The sequence below is a fragment of the Dendronephthya gigantea genome, unplaced genomic scaffold (genome assembly GCF_004324835.1).
Source record: "Dendronephthya gigantea isolate DGI-Jeju-01 unplaced genomic scaffold, DenGig_1.0 000000F, whole genome shotgun sequence".
NCBI lineage: Eukaryota > Metazoa > Cnidaria > Anthozoa > Malacalcyonacea > Nephtheidae > Dendronephthya > Dendronephthya gigantea.
The window spans coordinates 3,083,719-3,102,530 of NW_021163010.1; the positions used below are offsets into that span (position 1 = coordinate 3,083,719).

The window sequence follows — 18,812 nt, forward strand, 5'->3', positions numbered from 1 at the left end:
ATTGATCATTTGAATTTTTCGTTTTGTCGCAAAAACATGTCCTCGGAAATTGTTTTCTTATGCCGACATAATACCTGCGTTTTTTCAGGTGTTGAACCTTCTTTTGTGATAAGAATGTCGTGTGTGTGGTCTCAATCCCACCAGGTCCTCAAAGCTGACGTACAAAGCGATCAAGCTTAATTACTTTTGAACATCCAATCAGGAACGGCAGAATGGAAAGAGGATCTGTTTTAAATTTCCTCCGAGAGCAAATTCCTCTCGAAATTCGACTTGCCATTATTCGACACTCAGCGAGTAGAATACACAGCAAGGTCATATTTCGAGTACGCAAAATAGCGTCTTCAATAATGAACAATTGGCACCAGGTTAACGAGCGAAGTAACAGAAGATTTAGACGTATATGAGCGTCGTACTTTTTTCAAAATTGTGTGTGGTGGTGATTGAATATTACACGAAGTGGTCATATTACGCTACTCAAAAAACAACGTGCGTATTCAGGGCTTATCCAACGCAATATGGAAGGCGAAAGCTCTCAAGAAAAATACTTGTGTTGGGCAGACTTTTCACATCGGGAAATAGTCGAGGTAAAACGCGCGATATGCGTATCATGCGAGCTAAAATGGCGTCGGTGTGTCGATCATGGCAGTCAATAACCCTCAACAAATCATGTTATGTGCGTTTCTTGTTTCAATCGCCTTCCAAAGAATCTCTGGCACTTGCTGAAGCAATAAGTTTGTATTAATGACGAGCCTGGGTAAAAGGGTGCGAATATGAGGCAAGAAGCGCGCTTAATATGGTTTTTAAGGACGAAAATTTCAAGACATGGGGAATGATATAAATACCACAGATTAAATCGTATATGTCGAGAGCATGGATGCGAAGTGACGTATAGTTGTAATCTATGCGAGAATTATTTCAGTATGGGAGGTCAAGCAATTCTTTGTTGTATTGAATAAATTACGCAAAGGCTGCTTAAGTCAAATTATTCCCCATTTCTGGTTTTTCTTGGTAATAATTGCCTCTGGCAGACAGACGCAAGGTTAAACAGCACTTCACCGAGAACACGGGGCGCAATCCTGAAAGATTTCAGCCTTATCATACATACTATTTCGTGGTACCTACCTGTTTCTCAGGGCAAACTCTGATAGCATTTTCGTAATAAAAAAAACAAACGCATTATTTCGGTTCAAACGTATATCTCATAGGGAAAGCACGTTTCAGATTCCTTGACATTGTAACGAGCAAACTATAATCAAAATGTATGCGACTGCAACATAATCAGGGGTGATGTAATATATCATAAGGACATTCCTAGTTGGGCAAGTACTTACACAAGGCATTTTTTGAAAGTTTGCCGTGTTTATTTAGGACGTAAGCTGGAGAGATATGCAGTGGAAAGCAGCCATTTTGTCTCTTTATTATTTGCACAAATTTGACACTTGTCATATGTCAAATGCTCCAATCAGAGGCGCGTTTGTTTCCTTCATTCATAAAGACGCAAAACATTCACTAGATCAATTAGCAAACACATTTGTGTTCACAGGAGAGCGTTTGCCTGTTCTCACCTCTCTTTTTCCTGAACACACAATGATCACGGAATTGAAAGGACAAGTGTTTCAAGTTCCGTTTCCCAAGTCAACTGAGCACATCATTGCTGTAGGTCGTCAACCGACTATAAATGTTTACACAGAAATGGATCGACTTTCCATATTGCAAGGGCACTGAAAAACAATACAAATACGTCGCATAGGGCGCAGTGAAAAACCATTTATATTAAGAAGAAAGTTTGAAATATAACTTTGGGGCACTTTAAAAGTTTTAATCAAATCAAATATCTCACAATTTTTTTCATCTCTGTCGCAATATTTGATATATTGGTGGATATCAACAGGTTTTCGCATTACACATATTTTCATGTTTTGATATGGTAAAACTATACAATAAAAACGTCTTTCGGCGAAATATTTTTACCAACCATTGTCTTAGCGACAGACAGCCGTGACTTATAAGGGGAAGGGTCTACAAATGACCGCCATTACTGTGGCACGCGTCTGCGTTCAGTGTTTTTTAACTTTTGTCATATATTGAGATGTATGGTCCAGCTGTATTGGTAATACACATTCACTTGTTCTTCTATACCGCGGTTGCAAGTGTTAAGCGTCAATGAGAGATTTTCCACATGCATGCTCATAGAGAAATAAAGTGAGGCTTCAAAAGCATATAACAAACTTCCTGAAGTTAAGAAACGGAATTCACTCGTAACATTTAGGTCAATGGTGTATGAATTTCAAAAAAACTGGGATTATTCTACAGTTATTATCTACGTTCATCATTTAATACGCTGAATTGAATATAAGATACTAAGCGGAAAACGTTAAGTGATTGAAAGTTAACTATACAAAAGAAACTACCTGATATTTGTCTCTTTTTATTTTCTAGGGTCGTGCAAAGGGAAATCGTCGTTCACTATGGCTGCGGGCAAGAATGCAGACATTTCTATTCAAGCTTGGCAATTGCGCACAAAACCACAGCGTTCAAGTCGTCATGATTGGGTTGGTAGTTCTTGTCCTTTGCACACTTGGTTTGTACAAAGCAAGGCTTGAAACTAACGTGGAAAATTTATGGATGGAGGGTAGGTTTTACAAATCTTCCAGCTGTAGTGTAATTAGCTGGCGTAAACCTTGTTATGAGTAAATTGCTCTAAATATCTCCATGCATGCCATGGACTTTAATCGTATAATAGACAAATGATGGTTTAGGGATGGTGTTATAACATTCTTCCCCATGACAAATGAGTTATTCAAGTGTATCACGGCTTTTAAATTTGGATTTAGTACAAGGTTATTCGTCGTTTAATCAAACGTCAGCATACTAAAAACGTTAACGCTGTTAGTTACACAATACGACTGTGCCAAGCTATACCTCAATAGTTGTAAATTGCAAAGTGTCGTTCTTTATCCAATTTAATGACACACAGCGAGACTGTTTTGAAAGGCTACAAGGTTGAAAAACCAAAAAATGTTGCCTAATGCAATGTTTTCTTAAGTATCGCATAATATTCAAATTTTCTGTAATGACCACCACACTGGCGACATGTTATCACAAGTGTCATAATGTTCTCTCATTACTGAATTTCAAAAGCAGACCGGAATTATAAACACATTGGTTGGTTGCGCGGTTTACCAAAACGGTAAAACAATATGCTCGGTGACAGCCTGCAACAGAAGTATTAACGATTATCTCGCGATTCATGTTTATTGTATTTCAGCTTTCCGAGTTAATACTCTTACGATATGTGAGCTGTTTTAGTAAACAAACCAAGTGGTAACACATGTAACACAGGCTACCTCAACCCTCGTTTGTCGAGTAAACACGAAAATTGCACGAGTATATATATTAAATAGCTTTAAACAAAGACCGCCATTTAATTACAGTTTGATAAGACTCCTAATTGAAAGACATTCGGGCGTCTTTAGGATAGCATATAGGATAGCATACATAGCGTTTTAAGAAAGCCTTCATTTGGATGTGTGGTATATATCAAATAACGCGACGATATATGTAGTCATTTTAGAGAAAAATGAAATTAAAAACTTTATCAAAGAACCTGGTTCATTGTAATTTGCTGGACAGTTATGTTTGTCTAGAATTCACAAGTTTTTATACTGTTTGTAGTTTTCTACTGTTCCAGGGAGAAATGGTAATAATCGAGCATATTGAAATTGATATTTTGAAATCAGTCTAATTTCATCAAACCGTAGTACAACTGTACCTCTGTATCATACCGACCGTTAACGTTATCAAATGTTAAGTTAACTGGGGCATTTCAGTCTTATTGCAACAGTGGCAACACTGTACAATGGAATCTCTTAAGCCGTAAAGGTAGAATTTCCTGTAAAAGTTCGAAATTTTTTGTTACCACCTTTTGAAAGAGTGGTGACTGGTAAAATAGATAAAGGATGTTCGCGGAATGACTACCAAATGTCGATTTATGTCATGAATAGCCTCATTTGCCACATTAGGGAACGCGAATGCTTTGTTATTCAATTAAATAGAGTAGACGATATTTAGGACCTCCCGAGGAAAGCTAAGGTTCAAATAACTAGTTTAAAAAAATCATGTTTTTGTCATGTATATTCATAGAATCAACCCAGCACAGCCTTTCGCGTTAATTTCGATTATAATTTCATAATATTTGATAGTTAATGCAAATGCGTGGCTAAAAACCTCTATTTTTTCCTAATTGTTGGCAAGAGAACCCATGCAGAGCCAAGTAGTCATGCGAATATAAAATTTTCAATCGCAAATGCGAATGCAAACCTTTCGCAATTCTACAATCAACCAAAACATTTCGACTTTATGTGATTTACGTTTATATCATTGGAAGAGTGGGCTTCTACGGTAGCTGTCGTTCAAATCCATATTTGAATGGCCTGGATGTATCCGGGCATAGTGCATGGCGAAAAACCAAATACACAAAATATCGGTGTTTGCTACCTGTCGAGCAAAACCTGTCGACAAGAAAACTAACCATACTTCAAATACAGAAAGTGTTAAACATGAGAAAACACAGTTATATTTTCATTGTTACACCATTTTCCAGCTCCAATTATACCAAGTACTGTATTGGTAAAATGCTGCAAGATAAATTCCCTTATTCGGCTTTCATAATGCCTCACAAAATAGTAAGCGCGAGATTTTGATATTTGGTTTTCTCATGCCCCATACTGCACCCCCGGTCACCAGAGTTATTACTATTTCAAATTTACTGTATGTTGTTGTCGGAAGTATAAAGTTGTTTCATTAGACTGAACAGGAAATGTCCCAAATAAGTTCACTTTATAATTTTGTTTTTCGACATCGGTTTTGACATATTATGTCTGACAATGTTCTGCAATCAAGTTAAAATACATAAGCGTGTAAAATGAGAATAAATGCAGCACGTTACTTGAATCTTGTCCCATGTAGTTGGTGCATGTGTAAATAATACTCCTTATTGTTTTGTCTTGTTGCGAAAAATTAATGTCAGGTAGTTGTGGCTAAACGCCAGACTAATAGTTTCGCCTCCAATACAAATACCAAACATAAATTCGAGTCATCTTGCATGAGCTGTTGACACACCTACCGATGAATATTTAGCGATGGAAATATTGCAATGCTAGCATCGCATCGCATTACAGTAGTTGTGGTCTTGTGGACTTGTGGTCTGGACCAAAAAACGTTGCCTCCGTTTCTTTAGCCTGTGTACATACTCTACGCAACACACGGGAAACAATAAAATGAAATGACTAGTTGATCGGTTTCAGAAGAACTGCTAGGATACCAATACGTATTGGTTAATTTCACTTGTAGCTAAAACGAAGCCCTTGCATGGTTACATACTACATGAAAATCGAACCTCAAATACAACTGATAGGTTGAAATGGTTTGATCCATTTACATTAAGCATGTAACAAATGAATGTTTGAAAATTGAGATCATAAACGAAACGATATAAGCATATACACACGTACATGATACCACTCTGAGCAGAAAGTGCTGTGAATTTGAATGTAATCGGTGATTTGGTTTCACTTTTAGTTGGCGGACGTCTGGAAAAAGAGTTAACATACTCGAAAACATATGGTGACGATTACACATCGTACGATATAATCATTCAGACACCGAAAACTGAAGGACAAAGTATCCTGACGGCAAAAGCTCTTTTAAAACACGTCGAAGTTGTTAAGAAAGCTATGGAGGTCAAGGTTGAAGTTTTTGACCAGTGAGTAAAACTTTAACGCATTATTGATTTAGTCAAAATTGGTGGGATATATGGATACCAGTTAATAATAAATCATGTATAGATGCGTAACCAGAATCAAACCTGTTACTCAAAGTGGGCGGGGTGCGTTCGTGTCTCTAGACACGTTTCCAATACGTGATGTCAGTCAGGGGATTCGGCCTGAATTCTAGGGGCGTTGTACCAGATACCATCGACGCATTTTGTCCTGAATTGTAGGAAAGAAGGTACTCAGGCCTCGTCTGCTGTACTTTCATCTTTTCCAAAGGTCCAACGCATCTCTAAAAATTAGAATCCACATTTTCTAATACAAACTCTATTTTTTAGAACGTGGTCGGTGCGAGATTTATGCTCTAAGCCAGCGATGCCTGAATTCAGTAACGTAATTGATAAGGTAACGTTTTTCTTCGCATTGGCATGAGACACCGGGTTAAGGAAGGATATTTTGTGTTACCAATCAATCCCAGCCTTTTTAAATTTGTAGTCACCATTTCCCTAATCAAAATGTGCTCTGAAAAGCCTAACCCCCACCTAACTTGCTTCCTATTCTATGGTTTATACAAACATACGTTTCACCACAAATATGCGCCTTTACTAATGGTGAATTTAACAATATTTATCATAATCATAGATGCTTGAAAAAATTATTCCATGTACTGTTATCACACCACTGGATTGTTTTTGGGATGGATCAAAGATTTACTCACAAAACATCACCACTGTCATGTAAGTGTAGAGATTTGCCAATCTCGGATCTCTTTTAATTAATATGCCATGACATCCAATATGCCGTAACCCGACGGAATCTGGATCGCCCTACACCACATGTTTAGCCTCTTTGTATGAGGTAACATGATAATTATCTCTGCTAATCTGCCAGCTTGATGGTCGCGACATTGGATTTTAGGAATTGTACACACTATTATTTTCCGACTTGCACGAGAAGAACATGTTAAAAGGCAGAAGTTTTTTGTTAGCACTTAAGGCAAATGCTGGCAGAGGCACGTGAACGCCATCTACAAAGTCTGGGGTATTTTGGGGCTCGCTTTTTTATAATCATTGGAATTATTTTTTTTAGTTGCACTTACCGCAAATGCTGGCGGTCGTACATAGATGCCATCTAGAAAAGTCTGAAGTATTTTGTGACCTGTTTTTTTATAATTATCTGATTTATTTATAGAAGTAAGAAAGCAATCAACTGGACTACTTTTGATCCATTGGAATTTGTAAAAAGTCTTCCAAGCGATATAACAGATAAAATGGACAAGAGTAAAATGGATTCAATGTTGGAAGAGGTAGGTTTCTTTTGACTTGAAATTGATTTCTTCTTCGAATCTTCGCCATATACTTTCTTTGCAAATATCAACAATTTCCTGTTTAGGCTGGAATTTCCCATGGTTACCTCGACAGACCGTGTTTAGATCCCACGGAACCTGCATGTCCAAAGTCAGCGCCGAATAAATCTAGCAAAAAGGTAAATTTATCCCGTTGCTTGAGCCGTTGTTTTCTTCAACAGTAATTTAAATACATTTTGAACATTTAGCCACCAGATATTGGTGCAGAACTTACTGGTGGCTGCACAGGCTTTGCAGAGAAAATGATGATCTGGCCGGAAGAAATCATAGTCGGTGGCACAAAACGAAATAGGAGTGGCATCATGAGAAGGTACATATAACATACATCCAATGGAAAATATCCAGAATATGTACCCTTTGCTTCACAGTAATATGAAGTTATCCGGTGCCTCGAAAGCAATGTTTTATTTATTTTACAGTGCTGGAGCCTTACAAACCATCATTAGTTTGATGGGTGAAGAAGAACTGCATAATTGGTGGACGATGAGCAATGGATATTCCGGCAACGCAAAGATTCAACATTTAGGCATGAAGTGGAATGTCGAGGCCGCAAAGACCGTTCTTAACGCTTGGCAAAGAAAATTTGTCCGAGTAAGAAATTTTTTACTATTCAATCTCAGTATTTTTAATACCATCACAAGATAACTCTCTTACGGAATGTACTTACGGGTTCAAGGGTAACTTTGCTGAACCTTCACGTAAAACGTACTGGAAACAATTTAAAGAGGTCTTGGTATATTTATAGTTTGATGCTACTTGTGGATAGTTATGAGTTTACGTCGTTTCAGGTTGTAAATGAAATGTCTGAACCTGACAATGTCAAACAGAACATTTTGGCTTTCTCAACTACGTCTTTCAATGATCTCCTAAGGGACTTTTCTTCACCAAACCTATCTCTGATCATTGGTGGATACGTTCTCATGGTAAGGATAATAATAAGAAAAATACAATAAAAAAATGCGTCTCATATACATAGTACGATGCTTTTTTCTCAACAGATTGCATATGCCTGTTTTACCATGATGCGTTCGAACGCCGTTCAATCACAAGGCTGTATGGGTATTCTTGGTGTTTTATTGGTGACCTTATCTATAGCAGCTGGCCTTGGTTTATGCTCGTTTACTGGTATCAGTTTCAACGCCGCATCAACACAAGTTTTACCATTTGTTATACTGGGTGTTGGCGTTGATGATATGTTCTTATTATCGCATGCATACAGAGATCTCAACAGTAAAAATCTCAGATCCAGGGTATGTAATCAATAGTTGAATAAATTATCAATAGTTGTAACATCTTGCAGTAATATACAGTCCACTGATATAGGAAAGCATAAGAATGAACACTTTTTAAGTATCGAATGACAGTGCAATAAACTGCATAGCCCAATTAACTTTTTTGTCTTTTTTTTCTTATTATTAGGAGTATTCTGGATATTGTTTGAGTACAACGGGAGTTAGCATGATGTTGACAAGTATTACCAATGCAGTTGCGTTCTTTTTGGCTGCAATCATCATTGCCATACCAGCATTGAGAAATTTGTGTATAATGGCAAGTTTTCACTTTCACTATCATTAAATAATACTGCATCATTGTCAATCAATAGTAGTACTGCCGTAGACAGTCACGGTAGACTACGAGATGTGTTGGGTCATTCAGCGCTATCATTAACTTCATTTATATGCATGTTGAAAAACAGCCTGCAATTAAGCCCCATGGGCGGAATTCACGAATCCCGCTTAAGGTGTTGACGGATTGCTGGAAATAGCTGTAATAAACAAACAAGATTATTTTTCGTAACATTTCAAGCTAAAAAAACATCTTAGGAAATATATAACTTAACCTGATACTTCTTAGATGGATTTAAGGATTTATCAGCTGAATTGTAGCATTTGGTTGTTGATTTTTTAAGGCTAAAATATGTCTGTTCTCTTACAGGCTGGTGTTATAATTGTTTTCAATTTTTTCTCCATTGTACTCATCTACCCTGCTATGATTGGTATTGATGTGAAACGACGAAAAGATCAACGTTATGATATCTTTTGCTGTGTGCGCAGGTTTGTTTATATGCTAGAGTGTTCCCACACAGAATTACTGCGTGGTAATAAGGGTTTGAGAAGAAAGCATCCCCGATTTAACAAAAATCAATATTGCTTCTTCATTTTTGCAGAGACAGCGGCTCGAATGTAACCAGATTCCAAACAGAAACTCCTTCGTCAATGACAACTTACAACCAAACTTCTTTAGATGAAGATTCGACTTTTCATCAAATTACATCATCCGCAAACGTTTCTTTTGGTCAGTCCGATGCATTTACATTACCAGGTGTTGCTCTCAGAGCTTCAGCTAATTGTAACATAAATGAACCAATGTGCAACATGCTTGGAGGAGATATCAAGCCTGGAATAGTTGTTGTATCAGTTACGTCAAGTGGTCAAAACATTGATGGAGACTCGTCGCATAAAGCAAACGCTAGCGTTAATGCAAACTATGGGAGAGGCCGTACCTTTGATATAAATGCCTCTAGCAGTTCAAGCAGTAGTAGCCGAACTAACAGCAGAAGAATGCGGGGTGCCATCCCTTCAAGAATCAATCATGGTTGTACTACCAGCCAGGATAATAAACAAAGTAAAAATGCACAGAGTTCAGTGAATATAGCATTGGACCCAACCACTGTGACCGATAAAAGCTCCAGTGGTAAAAGCAGACATAATAATTCAAAGATAGGTGCCATGCATGTGTCTGCTAACGCTACAGCGGATTCTTTCGAGGGAGAATCATCATGTTCGTCAAACGCTGAAGTCATATTGAAACCAGAAAACATCCCGAGTTCTCGACAACGCAGCGTGGCATGGCAAAGAACAATAAATTCAAAACTTATTAAAGGTATAACTCGTCTTAGCTTGGGACATTTGACGAAAGAATACTACGGACCTTTGATACAAAAGCCATTCGTAAAGGTACAGTTTTTTCGGACGTTAGTAAAAATTGTAGGTTGTACTGATAAATAATGGATCATATTTTTCGAATTAGACGCGAAGGAAAGAGGTTTTATTGCAAACTTTCTATTATAAGCTTTTTTCATGTTCTAGGTTGTGATTCTCTTCGTGTTCGCCATAATCTTCTCCATCTCTGTTTATGGCTGTACTCAAGTCAAAGACGGTGTGGATATGACTGACGTTGTACCAAAAGATACAAAGCTTGCGGAATTCTTAACGGCCAGAGACGATTACTTTTCTTTTTATGATATTTCCATCATAACAATGGATGACTTTGATTATCCAAACAAGCAAGAAGAACTAGACCGGTTATACAAGGCGCTCTCAAAGGTATTGTGCTTTACAGAACAATCTGAATCTTGTTTGTGCCTGTGATTTGTGGAAAACACACTGGGATCGTGGATTAGGGGCGTTTTTAACTAATTACCGACCACGCTCTCTTGCGGTTTCTGAAAATCACAAATGAGCCTAGAAAAAGCTTTACTCGAAAACATGAATTTGATAATCACCGACCTTACATATTTTTTGAAAAACCTATCTCATCTGAAGGTAACGCAATTTACGAACCATTTTTCAAAAAGTGGCGGGTGTCACGCCCTCACACCCCCCGCTTGTGCGCTGCTGATTGATAAACATTCGGACCTTTCACCTGATCAATACTTCCGAATGAGAAATTCCTTGATGGTACCCCACGGATAGGCCCAACTTAGCTTTTTCTTGACTTGTCCCACAAAAAAAGGAAATAAGTATTTTCAATCCCAATATTTCATGTAATATAATGCATGGGCATTTAAATTTTATTATAGATTGATTATATTGTGAAAGATGAAGACGGAAAGCTGCCTAAATACTGGCTACATTACTTTAGAGAATGGCTTGAAGGTATAAAATGATTTATGTTCAAATTTCTTAAAACAAGTTTTTGAAAATTCTTACTTTGAACACATGCAGGTTTGCAGAAAGCATTCGATGAGGATTGGGAGAAAGGGACTATCACTTCAAAAGGACCGGGTAAAAACGCGACTTATGAAGGAAAGTTAGCCTACAAACTACTCTTGAGTATTGTAGCATCGAATGGAACGTCACAGGTACCTACATACTATTATTACTATAGGCTGTATACGATTCCTGCATGCAGTAAAAGTCAATTTTTTAGCAGACTGTTTTTATTATACAAACGGAAAGAGTACAAATTTGTTTTGTATTTGTTTTGCTAACAACCATAATTTCCAGATTTGTAAAATAAATGACCGAAACGACGATGGTCATTAGTTTTATCAAGAAGAAAAAGAAAACAAAACTCTCTGCGATTGTATTCATTATTTTGCGTTTTCCTTTTAGCTCACTAACGAAAAATTGGTCGAGAACGGAATCATTCACCGACGCGGTTTTTATAGTTTTCTCAGAGCATGGTATTATAAGGATCCGTTTGGTTATGAAAATTCAATGGTAAGTGATTCACACTTAATTTCTTTGTTGTTGATTTCTTTGCCTGTACACATATAGTATATAATATGTAGGCTACACTCTTACAATCAGACAATCATAATTCTTTAATGCCAAACGTGCTTTATCAATGCGTTTTAATTTTTTCCCCGTTTCCAGATGAAAATGAAACCAACACCAAAACTCTTGGAGAATGAAGATGAAAGACCTCATGGACGAGGTATGCGGATGTGTAAACTTCCCAAGTACAAATTTCTTTTTTGACAAATTCAGTTATCGGTGTTAACTGGCTTTTTTTGCAGTTCGACCAGCTGAAAGGATCAAATATGCTCGAATTCCTTTCTATATAAATGGTCTAAAGGAAACCGCTGATTACATCAAACTGATCAAGGTAATGATAATTGAGCGGAATTGACTGATAAATCTTTCTTCTTATCGCATCCTTCAATTGGCATTTAGGATGAGCAAATTGTTTATTGAGTTACACAACTACACTAAGCACACACAGTGTCTGAATATCGCCCGCTTTACATTGTCAACGTTTCTGTGATCACCGTCTACAGTAAAAATTTTGCATCAGTGAATCAAGATTTAATAAAGAATTTGTACCAAACATTAGAATGAAATAACGCTTAATAAATAGAAACTTAGGATTTGCGGTTATAGCATATTCCAACTGTGATTACAGAAACTTTAACAGGGTAAATCTGGCCATATGAACAATATGGTATTGCAAATTATGTATAGCTATAGTCGTACTGAAACATAAATTTTCGTTTTTGTCCATTTAGCAAGTTCGCGAGATTTGTGATAGATTTACCAACGAAGGACTTCCTAATTATCCTCGGGGCGTTCCTTTCACGTTTTGGGAACAATATATTTGGCTTCGAGAGCATTTGTTAATTGCAGTCATTGTTGTGTTGGTCGCGAGCTTTGTTATAATTTCATCGATTCTGGTAAATATCTGGGCTGGAACGATTGTGGTAAGTTATTTTTTTTTGTATTTTCGTATAAGTTCTTCTCTGCATCTTTGCTTTGGGTTCAGATGATTTTGAGAGTGAACAAACGTTGTTAATTTAACGTCTTACACTGTTTGCTTAATCACGAAAACTTTACCTCATTTGTGACCATTTTTGGCCTTCATTCAAGTCTCGTTTAAAATTCTCGTTGCTTAATCATTACAGCCAGTTGGATATAGATTACGTTGAATATACCAACGCACATATAAACGCTTGGTCATGGTGAGATAATAAGTCAAAACTCAGCAAGAAATTATACTAGAAAAACAAAGATTGGATTCCTTTTGCTGATTAAATTAGCACGCTACACAAAATTTGATGTTTCACAAATCATAATTGTGGCCTGTTAAATAGCCTACATTTTACACATCATGAAGTATAAATACGAATGTATGTAGACTGACATAGTACTGCATATAACGTGTGCTAACATAGCCGTATAGAAAGACCATGCGAACCTAGAAAAACTGATTCCGTTCGTTTCGAATCGAGCAAACTTGATTTTCATATAAAAATTTGCAAAAAAAGCATGACGTTGAATCGTTTACTTTCTATTGGAAAGAGAGAACTGGACTGGAATGAACAACTGAAGCTAACGCTATTTTCAAAGCAGAGTTTGTTTTGACTAGAAATTAATGGTTTAAATCAGTCCCATACCATGGACCCATGGCATGCGCGGATTTCCATTTGAACTAGCGAATTACGTTAATAGGTTAACTTAGACTTTGAAATGAAATAATGTTTAATTTTAATGGTTGCAGGTTATGTTTTTGGCAATGACTACAGTTGAGGTGTTTGGTTTCCTGGGTCTTGCTGGAATTAAACTCAGTGCTATACCAGCAGTCACTCTGATGCTCTCAGTTGGTATTGGGGTGGAATTCACTGTTCATCTTTGCATGGTAAGCTTTTATTCTCTCTTCGACTCCATGCCTGTTGGGAAATGTTCGGTGTGAACTTTCTCATATACTGTGCCGGATATTATCTGGACTACGTTGTCATTACCACACTCAAGTGTCCTAATTCACGCTCTAAAATTATTTTCGTAATAAAATGAAGTTACTATATTGTCAGCAAGAGAGTTCAGGTAATTGGTGGTAAATATACTTAGTCAAAGTTGTTAGGCATTTTCAAACAAACCTTTCCATGACGGTAGTACTGTGTATACTTCGTGTCAAATGTAACTTCTGACATTACCCATTTCAATCATATTCAAATTACCAAGTACATTTGTGTCCATCTGTTCAGCAAACAAATACGTATTGCATGCAGGAATAAAGAGAATACTCTTCCTATATATTTAATAAGATATTCATCGCACCTACTTCGCTTTGAAGTTTACCGCACTTTCAAGACTTAAGTACAGCAGGGTATTAGCAGACCCCCCTGTTTTCTATGATTTATATGTATTTCATCAGCTACCAAACCAAACTGTTTTAATGCACACAGAAGTACATCCGTAAACACATAACGACGATAAAGCCAGGGTAAAAAACTTCGAATGAATAATCGGAAAAAATTTGCCTGATTTAATTACTGTTACGAATAGTAGGGTAGTAACCTCTAACTAGGGGACTGACAAGACATTAAAATTAATGAAATACTTTGACTAATCAACTTGAGTAGCTGACAGTACAGAGAAAAAATAATTAGTGTTTCTTCTGATCTTTAAAATACCGGTAATAGAATAGGAAAGACAGAAATTTTAATCACACGCAGTGCTTTCGTAAAGATAATAAAATCGTTTTTCTTAGGAAGTCGTTTCCATACCATCTGTAATTATGTATTTTGGCAGAAATTTGCAGCGATACTTGTTAAGAAATCTTTTTCATGCATATTTTCTCCAAGTGCTTGGCGAATGCAAGTATAAATGAACAAACGCTATTCTTGGCGCCTTGAGTGATCAAATGCGATTAGCACGCGTATGATTCTGTCAGAGGACCCACTGAGCACTTGAAATCGGAGCCATTTGATGAAATTCGGTAGATTTAATTAAAGCTAATGCCGCACTTTGTACGCATTTATACTTCACATATTTAGTGCAGTGCTTTGTCATTCATGTGTTAGAACAGTATCTCATGTTCTTTAGGTAAAATAAATTTGAACGAAACACGCGTGCTAACACGCTCAATTCATAGAGCCTAGAGAAATGACCTACTGTGAGATTAGGGTTTAATTTTAATGGAAAACCCGCATGTTAAAAACCACAAGCAACATTGCCTAATCTGACATTCAAATGAACTTCATGTAGTGTAAACAGCTTACGTTGCTATTTGCTCGGGTGTCTTTCTCCTAATTACCATAATTAGCGCAGTGATGTAACGCAATGTACATGCTATAACTAAATCTCTGCTGTTTCACTGTGTTTCTTCGTGTGTTTTTCTTGACCATAGGTGTATAGAAGGAAAACACGCAGTTTTAATCCAATCATGAATCTCATGTCTTGTTGTTCTAGCATTGACCTTTATACACTTGAATTATAAGTTTGAGACCACATGTTGTTCATTTACCTGCAGTCAAAATAGCTGCACGATGCCATGGCTTGCCTTACGCGCTTCAATATCTCTAAATATGGTCTTTGAAAACGAAATGCTCTATAGGGGTTGTATTTTCGAAATGCCTGATGGGGGTAGTATTCTCGGCATAATTTTTTTATGTTTTGTTTTCTTTCGATTCAACACACAGCAATTGTGAGCAATTGTGACTGTCATACAGAATACCTATATCGCAAGGGGCAAATCAACCCACACATTTCGCACATCTTCAGTAAGAAATCCCTAAAATTTTTGAAAAGAGATTTTTAAAATAACAAAGATCTCTAACACTTGTTTCGAGTGATGCACCCCTCGGGCAATCATACGAGATGCAGATTTTAAAAATGATAGGTCATAAAAAGTCGAGTTTCATCTAAAACGATTAAATAATATAAGTTTAACGGAAATCTTGCGGGCTACACATTAAATAACCCACAACCTAAATTGTTAACACTTCCCTTCTCTAACCTCTTTTGAAAACAATTTTGTATTTGTATTTAAACAATTCGCATTTGTTGTATGAAATTTGCTAAAATCTTCTGTGTTCAACAGGTATTCGTTGCCTCAGTTGGAACAAGAAATGAGAGGGTACAGCAAGCGTTAGAGGCCGTCTTTTCTCCCGTGGTCCATGGCACTGTGTCGACCATTTTGGGCGTCATCATGTTAGCCGGTTCGGAGTTTGATTTTGTTGTAAAGTAAGTCATTTTACATAGTACTTGTTTTATCCGAGACTTGTATTATAGCTGATGATAAAATCAATACGGCTTTTTACGGTTTGCAATGCCATCTTAAGGGAATTGTTTTCGCTATGGTGCTCGCTTCAGTAGCAAATCAGTGTAAATGAATCCTCATTTTTGCTATTGTGTTAGTCCCATTTGATAAGACGCCGTCGCGAATCACGAAAAGGCGTTCCAATCATACACACAAATTCTCTATACGAGAATGGTTGAAAGCTAGTTTCAGCAACACCAATCTTTTTTTTAGATACTTTTTCCAAGTGTTGGCAGCTTTGATTGTTTTGGGTTTTCTCAACGGCGCAATTCTTCTGCCTGTCATTCTATCGCTCATTGGACCAAATCCAGAGGTGTGTGAAACTATTTACTACATTATATGTCAGAGGAGTTGTTTGAAAATAAAATTTCATGCTATCTCTCTGAAAACGAATCAAAATATTGAAAGAGATAATGGTTTGACACTGAATTTTCTCTCTATTTGATTATTTTAACTGGATATTTTTCTGCTTTCCTCTATAGATTGTTCCACTACAAAATCTCAACTCGACGCCATGTACGAGATCATGGATTGGTTTAACGCCTTTTGATCGAAACACATGCAGCTCTGTGACGAACTTAACCAACGATTCACGAGGAAACTCCGGACTTCATCAAGATGATACGATAGAAACTGAAGACGTACAACTTCAAACTCTGGATAAATTTGACTCAAGAACTCGGAAGCTAAAACGGGAAGCTTCCGATCACTTTGACTCGCATTTTCAGAAGACGAAGAAAGAAGTGACGCCGAGACAAATGTATGGCAAAACCCTGCCCTCCTTAACTCAAAAACCTAAACTTGCTGGGTTAAATGACGATAAAAATCGCTCTCGTGGCATGGCTGAGGTAACTGCTACAGCTACAGTCACGGTGAAATTACCTGTTGAACTAAAACAGGAGAGGACCCAGGAAACATGCAATAATAAAGCAATAATACCTCGCTATACCACGTCAAACCCTGACATGGTGGAGGTCGTGGATCTTGAAGACGAATTCGTATAAAGATGTTGGGCTAATACTTCGCGTTCGTCGATTATGAAAATATCAGTCAAAAATACAAGCACGTGGTAAATGAAACGTACGATCAGGACTGGGGGCTCTGCCTTCGACGCCAATGACGTCATTAATTGACACCTCTCTGATCTTTAAATTATACGTGTAGTATGACTGGCTAAAAGATATCAATGTACCCGGGATTACTTGGTTCTTTCAGGTATCTTGGATTGTACGAAGGGCAGCCGATGTGGTCACGACTTAATGGAAACTAATATTAAATATCGAAAAGCTTTGCACATAAATTATATACACATTGGTGGTTATATCACATCCAGTAATAGTGTCCAGAGTGTGACCATATGTATATTTATAACAAGAAAACGAACGTTTTTATATACACAGGAGATATAGAGATATTTATTTAAAAAAAGACGTGCTATATCATCCTTTATAGCCTGAAAAATATACGATTAACTAAAAGATGATCTGATATATACATATATAAAATAATTAAACCAAATGGTTAACATGCCCTACATTCATACCAAGCAGTTTTAGCTTAGAACGTAGTAACAGTGTAGAAGAAATAAACCACAAAATATTTAAGCTTTCTACACTATTAACCCCAAATGACCGTATTTTCGATAAGGGGCTGGTTGTACGAAAGCTGCTGATCGCGTTCTCCACCATGTGTGCGTGTGTGTTGGTTACAATTATAGAATACCCTGCCAATAGTGCATTATGTTAAAGATCTGTTATAGAGGATCAATTTTAGAGTATAGAATTGCCCCGTTCTTTAAAAATAGTGTTTATTCTTGTTCTCTGGAAGTCTAATTCATGCATTAAGAAACATAAAACAAGGAACATTTATCTATAAGACTATATGGCATTCACTGTTAAGAGTTGGGTTGGCAGGGAATTCTATAATTGCTCCCTTTCTTTCAAGGCGGATAGCGCGTTATCCTTCCTCCGTACAACAGCAACGGATATTTTAGTTATCTCGAAATACGTGTAAAAGCATATACTGTATATATAAGAAGAGGAACGTTAGTATACAAAGTAGTTTTCATACGTAATAATATTCTGTATTTATTCGGTTGTTACAAAGGCTCAGTTGTATGAGGTTTTTAACATTGTTGTACTACATATATACTAAAATTATTGCGAGCACATTTATTAAAAGTTGACATGTACGTATTTGTTTATTGTGTATGGGAATATTAACTCGCGCGATCATTCTGGTGAGCATTATATTAGATACCACTTTGAGATTCGTCATTTTCGCCTGTTGGTTTGGCGACAATGACTCTCGCAGAAACTGTGCATACGCAAGTAAACTCGCTCCTAAAACCCGCTCCATGCACGTTTCCTTGCTACTTTACAAAAACAACTACCGTATCTATATACAATAATTGTACATTTCATTTCATAGTGCGAACACAATGTACTTTACCTTCAAGACTGAAATCTGTGATATTTTTAGCAGATGAAGAACGTTCCCAGTTTTTTTAATCTAGTTATCTAGTACCACGCATTTCGCAATCACCCTGATCATATAGCGGTTTGTACATGCTTTTTGTACATGCCACCACATGGTAGAAAAACTTAGCAAGTCATTAACCTGTCCTTTGTTCACGCTCAATCTTTCGCGCCGTGAAGACAATGACCGATTTGGCTGACGTTGGTTTATGTTCCTTCGTCCCTACGCACAGGGGCGTGATAGCTAGAACAAAGGTAGCTTAGCATTGGGATTGTATTTTATGCATTCTGTTCTTCTATGAGTTATTGGAATTATCAACAGCATAAACAACGTTCACCAAACAGCTGTATGGGTTTCGCAAAAGGAAACTGTCTAACGGCATCACATCGATTCAGAGATGTTTTAAAGAAGTGTCTATATATTATTTACGATAA

The 18,812-nt window shown here is 37.0% G+C and overlaps 1 protein-coding gene across 2 annotated transcripts; it reads left to right on the forward strand.

Annotated features, from left to right (window-relative positions):
* The first annotated feature begins 263 nt into the window (after positions 1–263).
* On the forward strand, positions 264–18,086 carry LOC114523314 (protein patched homolog 1-like). Of its 2 annotated transcripts, none has more exons than XM_028544195.1 (25): positions 264–584; positions 2,440–2,632; positions 5,581–5,764; positions 6,110–6,176; positions 6,414–6,508; positions 6,963–7,077; positions 7,164–7,256; positions 7,326–7,447; positions 7,557–7,728; positions 7,926–8,060; positions 8,136–8,387; positions 8,557–8,685; positions 9,073–9,191; positions 9,305–10,094; positions 10,227–10,463; positions 10,940–11,015; positions 11,085–11,221; positions 11,475–11,582; positions 11,739–11,799; positions 11,882–11,970; positions 12,371–12,562; positions 13,360–13,497; positions 15,682–15,824; positions 16,114–16,213; positions 16,383–18,086. In XM_028544195.1, exons 1-25 carry the CDS (start codon positions 516–518, stop codon positions 16,902–16,904), a joined length of 4,338 nt encoding a protein of 1,445 aa, XP_028399996.1. In that variant the 5' UTR covers positions 264–515; the 3' UTR covers positions 16,905–18,086. The 2 variants fall into 2 exon arrangements, with proteins under 2 accessions (XP_028399996.1, XP_028400006.1); XM_028544205.1 differs by lacking the exon at positions 264–584 and adding an exon at positions 1,889–2,110.
* Positions 18,087–18,812: the final 726 nt, after the last annotated feature.